This window comes from Myotis davidii, unplaced genomic scaffold, assembly GCF_000327345.1.
Source record: "Myotis davidii unplaced genomic scaffold, ASM32734v1 scaffold616, whole genome shotgun sequence".
In the NCBI taxonomy this organism is placed as follows: Eukaryota; Metazoa; Chordata; class Mammalia; order Chiroptera; family Vespertilionidae; genus Myotis; species Myotis davidii.
Window position 1 is genome coordinate 2,713,647 of NW_006291965.1, and position 16,937 is coordinate 2,730,583.

Below are 16,937 nucleotides of genomic sequence, written 5' to 3' on the forward strand. Positions count from 1 at the left end.
TACCGTTAGGTTTTCTTGATTAGAAGAAAAAGGGATGCACAAATAGCTGCCAATTTGGAAATGGCACACACCGAGGACATACCTTTAGTGCCATGCACGTAAATATCCCCTTTGTGTTAGCGCCATGGAAAAAGGACTGAAGCATTTTATTAAAATGAAACTTATTTAAAATTCCTATTGTTGGCATGCTGGAGGAACCCAGTGGTTCAAAAACAATTACCCGTGCATTCTGCGCTTCCTGGAGCTCTTGCATTCTCTGGAGTCTCGCCTTGTGATCCATCTTCTCAAATATTTTTACTTTGCCCAGGACAGACTTCGACGTGTTATCTTGCTCCTCGCTGCCCTCTCCTGCCTCCTCACTCTCTGGGGGAAGGACTGGAGTGGAGGGCTTCAATATAGGTTTGCAGAAGGTAGGTTTTGCTGCAATAGGAGGAGGAGGACCCTTGGCAGATGCCCCGGGAATTTCGTGGCCAGCTACAGCTGGAGGGGAGTTTGGCATGTATTCATAGGATCTGGAGTAGTCGAAGGAGTCTTCTCTCTTCTGGGCCCTGGCCTGCGGAGAGCAATGACATACTTTTACCTTAGGCTTGCATTTTATTGTCACATCGATATTAGTGATTTAATACACTCCATTTCCTGATCAGTTTCCATAGATGGTCAACAAAGAATCAAATAGGGGAGGGCCAACAGCCACTGGCCGGGCATCCCGATCCCTTCCTCACTTCCTACCGGAGAGTATTAAGAGTTCTGCAAACCAAGAGGGTGCTGGGAAGTGCTGGGAGCCCTGCACATGCGAGGGGTAGATCAGACTTAATGTCACTCAAGAGATTAAAATTTCGGAGACGACCTCAGAACCAGTCAGACTTCAGGATCCAAGAGTGGATTCCTGAGTTCATGCCACATGGAGATACATGCCCTGGCTCGGAGGTGAGGCCATGAATGACTGGCGTGGGGAGTGGGGAAGACATATCATGTTGTGGCCACTTTCCCTTGATATTTGGATCCTAGGCCTGCCTGTAAATTTTCATTGATATATTTTATGAGGTCATTAATTACTTCTGGTAGTTCACATGATCACATACTACTTTCTTCTCATCTAAACTATTGAGTAAAATAGATAAATGCCATTGGGGTATAAGGAAAAACCTATAGTCATAGCTTTGATTCAGAAAGAGATAAAGAATCATATGACATGGGTTCTTATATTGATTTTTTTTTCCTGGATGATGTCTTACTTAAAAAATAAATTAAGCTGCCCTCCTAATAAGAGGCATTGTAAACGATGGTGGTGGTTTTCTTTAGCAAATCATAAGTAAGTATTTTAATGGTGAATCTGAATCAGATTGTGGACAGAAAACTCTAATTGGACAGAAAAAGAAAAACAGTCTGAGTTTGGCGATTCTGGGCATGCAGTATTTGTCAAACCTTTCTCTTTCTCCATCAATTAATTAATTAAAAAATACTGTTTTAAAATTGTACATTCTCCTAAAACTTCCTTTCCCTCCTTCCTATCTTTTCTCCCTTCCCTCATTTTGGGGCTCGCCCGATAGGCCAAAAGGCAGGTTCTAACAGAGAAATCGTGAGTTAAAAACACAATGCAACGCCATCTCATTGTGTGTGCTCTTCCCTGGCTATGCAGGGAGCGCCTCTTCCTTCCCATCCTGGGCTTCCCACACACATACCTTGGGCGGCTCTGGTTTGAATGCCGGGGGTGGACTATTGTCCCTAAGTTGATCTCTGCTAGTAGCCCTCCTCGTCTGAGCTCGTGGCTCTGGGCTGGGCTTCCTTACGCTCTACAAGACACAAAGGTTCATTCACAACAAGAACGTCGCAGCAGAGAGAAAAGAGCTCTCGTCTGCTCTGCTGGCGTCCCAAGCACTTGCGTGAGTTCAGAATGTGAGGTTCACACCTTCCACGAAAATCCCTCACTTGCAGACGTGGAGACACTGACTCAGTGCTTCTGCACCGAAAAGGCAGAGACCAGGCATAGTCCCATGAGCAAATGGTTAGGATACGTTTTTTTAACTAGATGCATCCACTGTAGGAGTTTCCCCTTTAAAGTACAAAAAGTCTAAACTCTCTTTTGTCCCCTAAAGCTTTTAGCATTTTTAAGCATTAGCTATCTGTAGCTATAGAGGGAGCTCATTTATTCTTTATAGCTGGTCCAGCGTTATATACTACTGGTTTTGTCACGGTGGGTTTCATCCCCCCACCCTTCACCTTAATTTTTGGTACTTCCGTTTCATAAAGAATAAAATCATTCCCTGAAATGAGTGAAGTTGCTCATTGGAAGTCCATAGCCATCATTATCCAAAAATATGGGTAATCTCATCTCCAAAGTCATTATCCCAGTGTTCTCTGAGGTGCAACTAATAACTGCTCTGGTCCTAATTCAGTGCCTGTCGCTGTGAGTTCTAGGATCACTGAAGCTGTCTCTTCACTGGCCGGTGGATGCACGGTCCACGTGACTGTGTGTTTTGATCGTGAGCTCAATTCAAAAATTGAAATACAGGAGAAGGAAACTGATGGGGAAACACTCAGGAGCTTTGGCAAGATCAGAAAGGTTAAAGGGAGGATGGAGAAGAAAAAGCAGGGATACGTACCTAAGAGTTCAGAGAGGCCTAATCAAAGGTTACAAGTAAATATAACAATATTGTCTTTTAAAAATCATGTTCCAATTTGGGCAGCCGTCCCATAAAGCTGCTCAGTTTGTCCATCACATCCAAGGCCCCTTAGTTCCTGTCCTGCTTCCCCAGGGACCACTATCACAACCACGCAGGCACTGCCTGGGAACGAGACTCCCTACGTCATCTGTTTCAACCCTCAGGAACACCTTCCACAGCACCCTGAATCAACGGTTGTCCGGAAGAATTCCAGTGAAACACCAGAACCTCCGTTTCCTGCCCGTGGCCTCGCAGCCCGGGGCCTGCCTCGCCTCACCTCCTCGTGCTGCACCGGCTCTGAGGAGCGGGTGATGGAAGACACCAGCGGCTCCTCAGCTGGCTCATCCAGCTCATTGTCAGTGTAGGTGCCTCCTTCGCCGTCGGTGTCTTCAAAGTCACTGATGAGGCGGCTGTCGCAACTCAGATAGTCCGCGCCCATGGCGGTTAAGTAGGACATGCGGTCTTCAGCGTCATCATCCAGCCCTTCCATCTAGAGGAATTTGTTTTGGAGGGTCAGTGGGTGTGACATGGCCCCTGGGAGTGGGGACCCAAGACAATGCTTAAGGGCACAGCCAAGTGACTGAAACCTTGGTGGGTTCTAGACTAGACGGGGAAGTCAATTTTATTTTCCTGAACTCGCTTGGCTTGAAATGACTGGGTTCATTTTTTGTGCAAGGACTCGAATTAGGAACCCTCCACCCTATCTATCTTTGCCACCATCCATCTTATACAGCGCTACTGAGTCATGCCTCCTCAGATTGCTGGGCTGTGTCTTCCAGAACAGGGCTTCTCTTCAGCTTCTTCGGCTGGTACTTGTCTCCTAGCGAGAAATGCCTTGTGCTGCACACCTCCTCACGCAGCCACAAGATTATCAAATCCTTGAGGGCAGAACCTCTGTCCTGCTCAACTTGTCGTCACCACCACAGAGCCTTAGCGGGCTGTATGCACTCAGGAGATGCTAGACACCCTGACTACACGTGCAGTTCCCGAAGAGCAAGACTGGGGCTCAACAATCTCAGGGGTAATGGACTCATTTCCACAACGAAACTGTCCCTCTCGGCTACCTCAGTTCAGCTGGACTACAGAAGACTATCCCTGTAGGCTCCTGGAACCACAGGAAATTCTATACTCTCTCTGCATCCTCCCTGCATAGAGCTGTGCATCAACATCGTCCACAGAGGAGAAGCTAGCCAATTCAGAAGCCTGCACAAGTTTCCTAATGCTCTCTTCTCGCCTACTCAAGTGCTGAGGGCCCGTTCTCTGCCAATCCTGAAGCAAATGATTCCACCTCCAATTGCTTTTCCTCTTTCTATTAATTTTTAAACACCCCTCAACTCCATCTCTCCCCTCCATTCTGAGCTTCCCCCATCCTTAGTAAGTTGCGGAGCTCAGCTCGAGATCTTGTAAGCTCTGATTAGTGTGCTTGGAATACAATACTAGTTACTACGTTAAAAGGAAAAGGGAAGTGAATGTAGGGTTGCATGTATCACGTTCTGCTTTTCTTCTAAAAGCCCCTTCACGTTATCACTTTTTAGGAGAATTTATAAAATTGCAAACCTGATTCGCACATATGTTGGCGTCCCTCCAAATGGGGATGGCTTTACTACATTCACTACCCTCTTGAGAAAAGATTCAAAACACGGACTCTCACCTCGCAGCAGAGTATCTATGCCACATACCTTTCCTTCAGAGACCCAAACGGATTCTCCTTGCTGATGCTGAATTGTGTCCTTCAAGCTGCCAAACCAGCTATCGTTGGCTGCATTTAGGTCGATTGTTGCTATAGAGATGTACGCAAAAAGGTTTGCATCAATTTCCAAAGCAATGTTTACTTGAAAACTTACCCGACATCACTCATACTCATTTCTGTCATATCTGAACTGAAACGTTGGCAAACGCAAGAGAAAGTTTGCACATATTTGAATGTTAAATCCCTTTAGTTGAGTTTACATTATAGATGGATGCTATAAACCTAAAAATGGATAAATTTCATTTCAGATTGTCTATCTTTCAGAAAAGCTACCTTTAAATATATGTTTTTAAAGAGTATATTTTCAGGAGCAAAGAAAACACACCTAAAATAGATATAAAAGTACCGTATTTTAAAGACCATTACATAGACATGTATAATATAAAGAAGAAAACTGTACACTAGTATGCTGTTGGATATTTCCAATAAAATACTGAAGGTAATATTTAAATCTATATCATTTTGATAGGCTGAAACATTTTAGAATAGGCATACAGATTCACCAAGATCTACAGATATACATTCAAATAATATACGGTTTCTATTCAGAACAAAATGTATCTTATATAGTAGCACTTGCCATGGATTGACCACGCACTTTACAAATACCTGACATGGATTAGCTCATTTCATGTGCAACAAACTTTGTGAGGTAGGTATGCCTCACAGGAGAGAAACTGAGGCACAATAGTGAAACTAGCCCAAGGCCTCACACCGAATACTAGTAAGTGAATAAGTCTAGATACAAACCCAGAAGTTTGCTTTTAGAGCTTGTGGCCTTAGCCAGTGCAGGACACAGCCCACCTAAAAACATGAATTTAGAGCACCAAGAGAAAATACCAACCAAGTAAGCACATGCAAATCATTCTTCAGCAATAGGTATTTATGGGCCTAATGGGGATAAACCAGAGAAGCACATTGGTCCCAAATAATAAACTAAATTGGACCTAAACTGATCATACTACAGGGAAATTAGGATTTTTCTCAAGCTACAAGGTCATAGCCTTTTCTTAACACCCAAAAGAAAATTGGGGCTTGTTGGTAAAGTTGTTTGGCACCCTGCTTCCTCTGTCCTGAGCTGTCTGCATAATTCTCTATAGACAGCCAAAAAAGCAGCATTAAGCAAGTTCTGTAAGCAACTATGCTTCAAGCCTTCTTCCAGGTAACATATACCATTCTCTCATTTTAAGAAGTTCTAGCACTGACCTTGGAAATTCCTGAGCGAGCTGACAATTTCCCTGGTCATTAATTATTTATAGCATTAGAATAAACTGATCCATTGGACAACTCAAAAAAAATTAACCTTGATTTCTTGGACTTCTGCATCCTTATCATGGTACTTTGCCAACATTACTGTGCTCTTGGGTAAGATGTGATACCGTAAGTACTAGTACTTGATATAGACGTAGGAATGCACACCCCAGAGACAAAATGTGTGATCTGCACTAAATGTATGCATGCTTTCTGAGCCTTAAGTTGGAGTTGTATGAAATGATTTAAGTCTATATTGAAAACCTGGTTAAAAAGGACATTTATGCCCGGCCAGCGTGGTTCAGTGGTTGAGCATTGACCTATGAACCAGGAGGTCACATGCCTGGGCTGTGGGCTCCATCTCAATGGGGGAAGGGGGAGGGGGCGTGCAGGAGACAGACGATCAGTGATTCTCTCTCATCATTGATGTTTCTATGTCTCTCACTCCCTCTCCCTTCCTCTCTGAAATCAATAAAAATATTTTTTTTAAAAAAAGGCCATTTATGAAACACAGAATATATGTTCGTGTCCCCCGATAAAATGAAAAGGTCACTAAACCTTTTACTCAATTTACATTGAATCAAGTATGTGAAAAAGAAAAGAAAAAAAGACTTCACCGTAGCTGATTTCCTAAGCCCCAGATACAGGTAACATCCATCTCATGCGCTGGACCTCTTTTTAATGGGTGTGTGCACAACTACGATGCTACCTTTCCTTTCTTTGGAATTAGAATTAATGCCTTTGGTTTACTGTTGGCTTTTGCTCATTACGTTTTTCAGATTCTTTGATTTCTAGCAGCATTCGTTAATTCTCATTCCTCCCCACCTCTGTTCCAGACGTATGTTCCTTTGAACAGGCTTAGTACATTTCTCAAACTCAAGAAAGTGAAACAGTGAAAGGCTCATCAGTCAGCCTCTGTCTTGGCTGGGAGTCCTGGGATTCTGAGAGCATCCATTCCCAGCCCTAGCACAAGTGTGTTCGCGACGCCCACCCCAGCCAAGGAGGTTAGGAAGTGCCAAGAGCAACAGCAAAAAGTGATACGTAAGGCTGGGGGTGGGGGTTGGGGGAAGAAACAGGGAACGACTGCTAATGGGTAGGGGTTTCCTTTGGGGATAATTAAAATGGCCTAAAATTGATTGTGGTGATGGCTGTATAACTCTGTCCCACTGAATTTTTCATTTTAAATGAATGAATTGTAGGGTATGTGAGTTAAATCTCGATTAAGCTATTCATGTGGCAGAGACTCCCTCTAAATGGACAAGCACCAACTGAGGTGCCCAGCCAGACAGCACAGCCTCTTCCATCTGCGTCCTGTGTTCACCGGTCTCTACAATCCCCTGGGAAACCAAAACTGCCTGCTGCGATCTGGGCGCTTTCAGCTGCCGCAAGACCCACTTTTTCCCCCAAGCCTTTTCAATGACTACATGATGACACAGAATTACCTTTTTATAATATGTATCATTGAAAAATAATAAAGCAAGCAAAAAGTAATATTACTAACAATGATCAGTAGCATTTATTTAGTACTTCCAAAGTCCTGGGGCTGAACTAGACAAATGTAACATTAATGAGACCTGTGAAAGCTTATAAAAGCACCTAAATATCCTGTGGTACGCCAAAAATCCCGCAATTTCACATGAAGGGTGGCCCTGCTAGGGTCTCCAAGTCCACAATTCCATTTCAGTGGTCCATAGACCATCAACTGGGTGCTTTAGAAAGTCCAAGAAAACATAATATTCAAACTTTATGTTTTAAAAAAAGAACCTTGTTGACATATACATGCAAATGCATCCTACAATAATTTGTAATGGGGGAGGGACAGCCTAGCATTTTAACTCATGTGGACACATTAACTTGCTTTTGGGCAAATCTCAGAAAGAAGCTTCCCGTGTCATCTCCGCTTAACTGAGGAGTGCCTTGAGTTTGCAAGGGCAGCCACTTTAACACGGTCACAGTACGACTCATCTGTGGGATGGGACTTTCTTGTTACTTTCAACGAGAAAAAGAAGGATATTGAGCCTAGTGACACTACAGGCAACATAACCCTTGATTTTGAAGAATATGTTCATCAAAGCGGCTCTAGTATCCCTAAGTATTAATTCATAAAAATGCCATAAATTTAAAATCATAAAAAGCCTCTGATTCTGGCCACAACACACACAATCTAGTCACAACCTGGTCAGGCCGAGTGAGACACGGGGAATAGGAAGCGCTTAGTGGGACCATCCACGCAGCTCTGAAGAGTCAAACGGGAAGTTGGAACAACACTGCACAAGGCCCTGTGGTAGAAATTGGGGCTGGCTGGTAACAGTCATCCGGCACTCCGCTCCATCTACCCTTAAAGAGGCTGGAAACATCTGGTGAGGATGGGTCACTTCCAAGTTCTAGGTGAAACTAGATGTCCACAGTGTCTACGTTTCCATTCCAGCCTCTGACTTTAGTTACCCCAAGACCTTCAAATTCTTGATCAGCTTTTGCGGGAAATGGTTTGGTGTGCCAGAGGCAGTTCTAATTAGTCACAGTTATGCCTTGCCCACTGGCTAAGCCCAGTGCTGGCCTTCAGCACACGGAGCTTCAAGGATGTGACAATCTATCAGTGGGGCGGAATCAGGAGTTGTTAAACCCTCCACATGTGGTCTCCTCCAGATCCTCGATCAGACCCATCCCGCTGTCGTGGCCTATGCTCCAAAGAGCAAATGATGCCAACTCCAAGGGAGAAAAAGGGAGTGCCCCAGAGTCACTGGCTCCTTTCTGCACTGTCCTCCCCTTCATCCAGCCTCCCTCAGCCTGGTTCTTCCTCTACAACCCATTACGTCCCTTCCTGGTATCTCGTATCCTCATGTGAAGCCCGAATTCAACTCTCTGAGGGCCCAAGCCATTCAATGGACTTGAGTCTGAGTGACGAGGGGGAGTGGAGGGCGGGATGAAGTAGACAGAGGCTGAGCATGTCACAGTCACATGGGCCTGTTAAATGGATGAATGACCGATTCAATGGAGGAACTGCACTAGGTGACCCCTTTCAACATTAGAAAAAGAAGCCTGTGCTGTAACATGTATAGAATATTGAACACATACGCAGAGATGCTATAATTTCAGTGTGGGCTCAACCATATACTAAATATGTGACCTTGGAGAGTCGCCTGGCCTTTTTTATGGCCCAAAAAGGCAGGGCACAGGAAAGACTGAACCACTGTGAGCTGTCACTATAATGAAAATAGTAATAACAATTATTATTGTTATATTATTACTAGTAGTAGTAGCAGTAGTAAAAATAACAGAGGAAAGATTATGTATGAACTAGAGGCCCAGTGCATGAAATTCATGCACTTGGGGGAAGGGGAGGTCCCTTAACCCAGCCTGCACCCTCACACAGTCCAGAAACCCTTGGGGGATGTCTGAGTGACGGCTTAGGCCTGCTCCAGCGGGTCTAAGCTGTCAGTCAGTCATCCTTAGTGCTGCTGCAAAGGCGGGAGAGGCTCCTGCTACTGCCACTGCACTCTCCAGCCATGAGCCCAGCTTCTGGCTGAGCGACACTCCCCTTGTGGGAGCACACTGACCACCAGGGGGCAGCTCCTGCATTGAGGTCTGCCCCCTGGTGGTCAGTGCACATCATAGCGACCGGTCATTCTATTCGTTTGATTTGCATGTTAGCCTTTTATTATATAGGATATATCAAAAGCACAAGCTCTTATGACTCTACACTCTGGTTTATGACGGACCACTCCATCCTTTGCATTTGGCTAAATGACCTCTCAGGTACAGCATTTTGCCACAGTGGTAAGTAGTGCAGCTCCCTCTTTAACAAGAAAACCAGTGACAGTAAAATAAGAGTCTAATGTGGGCACAGATTCAACCCCCCTCCCCTCACCCAGTGTCAGATATGCTGAATATGGCATAGGTTGACAATGATTGGTACTGAACTCAAAAGAGCTATCATTATCCTAAGGATATTACATCCAGACAGTCTCCCCATGCAGCTCCAAAACTTTATGTAACCCTTTTAAACCCTTAATTATACCATATTCACAGAACAAGACATGTATAAAGGTAGTGCATATAATCAGTTACTAAAACATGTCACAGTCTTACATCATTTACTTTCATGAGTAACAGAAGCAGTGGCCTTTGTATCAAGAACTTTAAAAAATATTCTATTATGGAAAATGTAAACATATACAAAAGTAGAAAGTTTAATGAACTCTCCTGTCTATGACCATTTTTCAAAATTACATATACAAATGCCATGAGTCTAATACACCCATTTTATAGGATTAGCTACTTTTCAAGGAGTCATGAGTAGTATATTTCAGATTACTATTCTCTATTACTATTCAGATTATTTTCTTATTGCTTTCATCCTTCAATGCTCTAATTCTCACTTTGGAGCAAAGGGACTACATTTTAAATTTCACTTACCTGTAAAAAGATGTGCACACGTTTTCTTAAGCTTGTTGGCTTGATCATATAGCTTTCGGGAACTTTTGTTGGATGTTGGATCCAACCTCTGTCTCATGGTTTTGACACCTTGTCTAGAGTCCGGGTTGAAAAAAATCACAATCGGGAACCACTGAGTGTAATTCAACAGGTCCACGGCCTTAGGAGTCACATCCAATAGGGCATGCTTATCCTGTTAGAAATGGGGAAACGTGTGTAAATGGCATGTAAAGTCATACAGCATCAAAGAGTTGGCCTTAATCAGTAAAGGTGGTATCAATCAGGAAAACTTGCCAATTTAAAAATAAAGCAGATGACGGTTCTCTTCACATATGTCCACTTAATATTACCAATCTATTAGAATTTCTGAGGAAATGAGTTAACAGGTTATTTGGTACAATGCTGAGAACTCTGGAAAAAAACACATCACCACCACAGAATATCAAAGAAACATCTTGCATTTATACTCATTTTTTATCGTTAACATTTAATGATTATTAAAATACAGACTCCACTCTCAAAAAGACTGCAGCGAACTACGCGCTCTTTCTGACAACATGGCCTTCGGATTAATTCTCTCACCTGCTCGATGATTTGCCTCACGGTGTTTAACCGCACCACCCCGCTGGATTTCTCAGATCCTGCATCTTTTGGTTCTGACTCTGCAAAAGCAAAAACAAGGAGCTAAGTAATTTTTTAGAAACCACTGGCGATCAAATACTCCAACCCAGCCTGGGCAATGACGGGACATCAGACATAAGGTGCCACTTAATGAGAGGCTACGGGAGGGACCCACACAGGCTGTTAAGCCGAAATCTAATCACGAGAAACAGGCCACCAGTGAGACAAGTGGCTTGGACTCTTCACGGTATCAATGTCACCCAATAATTTAGAAAAAAGGAGCTAGAGAGACATAAAAACCAAATGTGTTTCAGGTCCTCGGTGGCATTCTGAATTTTAAAAAAATAAGCCATAAAATACAAAATTGGGAAATTGAGAAAACCTGAAAAATAGACCACATACTAAATAATATCATTGAATCCGTGTTAAATTTCTGGCTGTGATCATGGAGATAATGTCTTTATTCTTAAGAGATTCACCGGGGATAAAAAGTGTTATAATGTCTACAACTTCAACTTTCAAATTGTTCAGCAGAAATTTTAACAAGTGTGTAAGTGGTGTCGATGGTGGGTCGGGGGAGTGTATAGGGCAAAATGTTACCTTGTGCCAGTGACTCCAGGTGATGTGTATTTGTTTATTACTTTTTTCTGTACATTAGATATTTTCAAATTAAAATTTGGTGAGAAAAAAATATCACTGACAGACTTACTAGCAATTTGGAACTGGTCAGGTAACACATGTGCCAACTTTTCCATGGCTATATCTGCGATGGGGCCAAATAAGACCACAGGCCTCTTGAAACCAGCTGAAATGAGACAAGAGAGACGATGAAAACACAATCACTTCCTTTGCCATTAAAATAAGAAGCAAAAGTACTTTATAGGCTACTCATAACATCTCAGTGAAAGAAACTATATGTCCTCCCACCCCAATCCAGCCGAACTCTCTTCTAAAGAACATGCCTTCATTCCCCTACTATTAAAGAGAAACTTCTCTATAGGTAATATGTAAAAACCGTTGAATGGCAGTATTAAAAACTAACTGAGGCCCTGGCTGGTTTGGCTCAGTGGATGGAGCATCGGACTGCAGACTGGGGGGTCCCGGGTTTGATTCTGGTCAAGGGCACATGCCCTGGTTGTGGGCTTGATCCCCGGTTAGGGGCGTGAGGGAGGCAGCCAATCGATGGTTCTCTCTCATCATTGATGTTTCTATCCCTCTCTCCCTCTCCCTTCTCCTCTGAGGTCAATGAAAATATATTAAAAAAAAACAACTAACAAAGGTTGTGGATACGCTGCCATTTATGAGTTTGTGCAGCTCGCCTTGTTGTCTTTTTAGTGTTTGGATACAAGTCCAACTCTATAACCTGGCTTTGGTCTCAGTGATATAGATACGTCTGACCTTGACAGTTACAATCTGACAATGAAAAAGGACGGGCTCCGAGCCCAGTCGGATCCCTTCCTAGCCCCGCTCAGCTCCCTCACCTTCTCGCAGCAAAACCCTCTCGTAGGCCGGGAACTTGGTGCTAACCGACACAGCAGCCGTGAGGTCTTCCCGGCTCTTCCGCAAGTTCTTCTTCACGCCCGACCTCTGGCCACGCATCCTCCAGAAGTCTGCCCTGTCCCCAGCGTTGTCTCTCTGGGCATTCTGGACGCTGGCCATCTGTTCAGCTCTGAGGGAAGAAACCGCAGGAAGTAAACCTCTAGGGCCAGAAATGTGCGAATGTGCATGTCATTCACCAAGTCTGCTCAGCACTTCTGATGGGCCCGGGAAGGTGCAGCTTGACAATGAAGAGATCTCGCAGGTGGGAAATGTGGGACTCTCTCTTCCTGATGGAGGTGGATAAAGGCTTGGTCCCCATAAAATCCACCAGAAGTAGCCGAGTAATGAGCACACTAAGCGTGGCTCATTCTGACAGGCTGCTACACAGGCAACAGACCTGAAACCCTGGCCAAAATAGAGGTGTCCTGGCTATTCTCCCTGGCGACAGCAAACCAGTAAGAGTCCCCTGGGGCTGAGGGCGAGGATGAGGGACACGCACTGGACAGGGGCAACACATCTCTAGGGGTGTGCTGGTTTCATACAGCCACTCGGCATCTGCTCGCGTCCCACGCGAGGCAGCGGACATGCCTTAGGACATCGTTCAAAGCCACAAACCAGCTGGCGGCTATTTCACAGTTCTAGGCCACTCATAAACAGGAAGCAGAGGATGGGAGAGGCGATGAGGACAAATCAGGAAGCCAAGTGCGGCTTCTTTTTGAGGAGGGCGGGACTGTGGTTTATTTGTGGGGGGACCGTGAAAGAGGGGCGTGTGATCTCAGATACCTGCTTTTGTTGGGGATTAAGCCTTTCTCCAACTCATTTCCGATCCTCACGGCCAGCCAGTGGCCCAGCTTGCCATCATACAGGGTGTCCACCACGCGAAAGATCTCCCCCCTGGTGAAGGCCAGGCTCTGTGGAGTTTCCTTCTCACATTCGAAGTGGCTCCTTATAAAAAACGAATCCCCTCTGCCACAAGCCAGAATCTCTTTGTACACTGAAAGGCAAAAGCATTGCTGTACGCTGCGCTCTGCTTAGCGAGAGGTCTCTTCTTGAAGAGTTATCAGCTTCTCCTACTTCCGATCACCCCCTTTACCTTCTGTCCACTTAGCAAACTCAGTATACAGGCCCTACGGGAACCAGGGCTCAAATAGGAAAAAGAATAAAAAGCTAACTTTATGAGCTACTGTGATGATTACTTTTATGTCAACTTGACTGGTCCACAGGATGCCCAGATATTTGGTCAAATATTATTTTGGGTGTTTTGGGAAGAGATTGATGTTTAAACTGATAGACTAAGTAAAGCAGCTGCACTTCCTGATGTGGGTGAGCCTCTGCCACTCAGTTGAAGGTTTGCATAGAACCAAAAGATGAACCCCAACTTAGAGAAAACTAACTCTTCCCACCTTCGAGGGGGACACCAGCTTTATCCTGCCTTCACCCTCAGATAGAAACATCAGTTCCTTCTAGGCCTCAAACCTGCCAGCCTTTGGACTTGGACTAAAACTAAATTATCAGTTCTCTTGAGTCTCCAGCTTACCATTCGCTCTATAGATTTTGGGATCTGCCAGCCTATGTAGGCCAATTCCTTATAATCAATCAACCAATCTCAATCTCAATCTCTCTCTCTCTCTCTCTCTCTCTCTCTCTCTCTCTCTCTCTCTCTCTCTCTCTCTCTCTCTCTCTCTCTCTCTCTCTCTCTCTCTCTCTCTCTCTCTCTCTCTCTCTCTCTCTCTCTCTCTCTCTCACACACACACACACACACACACACCCTATTGGTTCTGTTTCTCTGGAGAGCACTGACCCCGCTGTCTATCAGCCCTCTGAAGCAGACAGGAAGGACACTATCAACTCCCATTCTACAGGTGAAAACAATGAGACCTGGTAAGGTGAAACAACCTGTCGGACTGGTAAGAGTTAATGTGGGAGCTGACCAGTAGGTAGGGCTCTTTGCATCCATCACATGAAAGACTCAACAATAACTCCAGGCAGTACTTAAGGATGGATCACTGTTCAGAAAGGCAGTTATATATTCCAAACGGACACAATCAGTGAAATTATTACTTCAGTGGGTGCATAGGGAACATTCCTACAGAAAGTTAAATGGACCCAAATGGTCTCCAAAGGTTAGGTGTTAGAATCCACTTCCATTTTTTAATACCCAAGTTTCCCTCTTCTGGTCCCAAGACACTTCTCTCATCCTCCCCACTATCTCCCCCACCATTAAACACACAAACAGACTTGCTCACCATCAGCTCGGCTCTGAGCTAAAATGGTCACCATTTCACCTTTGGGGATTTCTAACAGGTAGAGAACAGCATCTTCCCGAACCATCCCTCTGAAATCCTGTGTGTTCACCTAATGGGAAGGGCAAACAGGAAAAACAAAAACAAAAAAAACAAGAAGTTGTTTATAAAAAGGTGCCACCTTAGCTTTTCATCTGGGCCTTTTCATCAGGGTTTTCCCAGAGCAAAACTCAGATGTAAAGAAGTCCTTTGTGCCCCTACTCAAGCCCTCCCAGCACCCTGCTATTGGCCTGGCCTGTGGGGGCATCACCACACCTTCCTGCCTCCCACCCTGCCACCGCCCCTTAGGAAGATGCATCCTGTCCAAGACCTGCCAGTAGATCAGATTGGAACTTTTTGTGGTTGTGTTTGGTCTTCTTTGAGTCTCCCATTGAGGTTGCCAGGAAGGTAACGAACAATCATGAAAGAGGTAACTATAATGCAACAGGGAGTGGTGGGGTCTCCAGCAAACAAGCATGCTGGCCTAGCTGAAGGCATTAACTCTATTTTTAAATTAGTTCAAATAAAAGCCTGAAAATAAAGTTCTGATCCATTCCGCCTTCCTCCTATAGCTTCTACCACCTAAAAGTCGTTTAATAGAGTTTAGGAAATTGAAGAGCATTAGCCTTATATGGGAGGCAAATAGTCTAATATACAGGCTTATATATTTAAGATTCTGACACACATTTATTTCTAGCAAGGAGACCACAACATTTATTCCCCTCTGATTCAAGAGGGGACACTGTAAGTAGCATCTGGAAGTCATAAAGCAAGTAAAACTGAAATATGGGAGGGAAAGACATTTTGACATCTTTGTTTTGTGCCTTTCAAACCACGTGACAAGAGAAAAAATTACAAATAAGTAAAATACAAAAATTATTTTAAAGTCCTTAATATTTTAATAATGTATGACAGAAGTAAAAAGTACAGAATTCCTATGAAATATGCTCTTCAGTCATTGAGAACTGTAGAATCACTTAAACAAAGAGCACTACTTTATTATGAAAAGCAGTTCATTCATTAATGTTAGAACGTATGATTTAATGAATGTTAGAATTTATAATTCAATGAAAACAGGCAGTAAACTAAAACTTACTTGGTACTTTTAAAATAAAATGATCTGCTAAAGCCGTGGTCAGCAAGCAGCGGCTCGCGAGCCACATGCGGCTCTTTGGCGCCCCTTGTGTGGCTCTTTCACAAAATACCACGGGCGGGCGCGCACGTACAGTGCAATGGAAATTTCGTGGCCCATGCGCAGAAGTCGGTATTTTGTGGAAGAGTTGGTATTTTGTGGAAGAGCCACACTCAAGGGGCCAAAGAGCCGCATGTGGCTCGCGAGCCGTGGTTTGCCGAGCCGCAGTTTGCCGACCACTGTAAAGCAGTCACATTAACTTTTCCTTTGAAACAACATTTAGCACTTAAGACAACTGTCATTCTCATCTCTCCATCCCCCAATTAGGGATCATTGATTGCACTTCGTCACTGATCCTTTCTTATGCCATTTGTAGATCTATATCTGTGTCTATAAACAGCCACATGTATGTTTTTATATGAATGTATATGCTTCTATTTAAGCACACACGGTAGCTACACTGTAAAATCCACATGGTTAATGTGCAAACTTAGAGGCGTTTTTTTCTCTTTTCCATCCCCTAAAAGTTTCTGAAAGGGAAATGACAACCCTACCAGACCAATAATAAGCAGAGAGACAGCCGGGCTTCGTCCCAGGGCACGTCTGTATTGTTATTTACAAGCCACACACTCCGTGGGCCGCAGCACAGCCCACTCCTGTTTCCTTTCCACAGGTCAGGCTGTCACCTGACAAAAGGAACAGCCGCACTTAAAACCCCTGCGATACGAAAAAGTGGCTGTATATATACACAGTTCACCACGTAGATTCGATGTCACCATGTAAAGGAGCTCTGAAACAAATTAAAGTGAAAAAACAACAACAGGGCAGCACGCTGACTCTTTGAAAGTTAGACTGTACAGTCCTCTCCAAGAAATATCCTCTTATTATCTACTTAGTAGCTTACAGGGTCTCCCGTGTCTGCTGGGAGCCCAAAGAGGAGTGTGTATCAGCCTCAGCTCATGCGGGTGGAGCGGCCTCCCTGCCCAGCAGGCGAGGTCCATCTTTTTCTCCCTTTTTGTGGTCCACAGAAAATTTATTCACAATCGGGAGCCAGGAAGCCAGTTCCCACGGTTTCTTCCTTGTCGCCAAGTGAAAACAGGAAACAAGACACTTTCTTAAGTATAAACGCTGCATACCATGGCTTTTACCCATGGAAGTGACTCTTCCATCTTCAGCCACTTACATTGAGGTCAACCTGCCAAGCCCCTCCCTCTGTGAATTCCTTTTTTTTCCCCCCATGGAAATTCAGAAAATCCTCCCTCCCC

The 16,937-nt window shown here is 44.3% G+C and overlaps 1 protein-coding gene across 1 annotated transcript in view; it reads right to left on the reverse strand.

The window, feature by feature from the left end:
• The window catches only part of TJP2 (tight junction protein 2), a 34,241-nt gene that overhangs the window by 3,771 nt on the left and 13,533 nt on the right, over positions 1-16,937 (reverse strand). Inside the window, exons 9-18 of the mRNA XM_015565031.1 lie at positions 14,505-14,613; positions 13,042-13,252; positions 12,201-12,388; positions 11,429-11,524; positions 10,681-10,760; positions 10,081-10,291; positions 4,343-4,443; positions 2,941-3,153; positions 1,683-1,793; positions 221-553 (exon numbers count right to left, since the gene is read on the reverse strand). Coding sequence (XP_015420517.1) covers positions 221-553; positions 1,683-1,793; positions 2,941-3,153; positions 4,343-4,443; positions 10,081-10,291; positions 10,681-10,760; positions 11,429-11,524; positions 12,201-12,388; positions 13,042-13,252; positions 14,505-14,613 — 1,653 coding nt within the window. The remainder of the gene's footprint in view (positions 1-220; positions 554-1,682; positions 1,794-2,940; positions 3,154-4,342; positions 4,444-10,080; positions 10,292-10,680; positions 10,761-11,428; positions 11,525-12,200; positions 12,389-13,041; positions 13,253-14,504; positions 14,614-16,937) is intronic.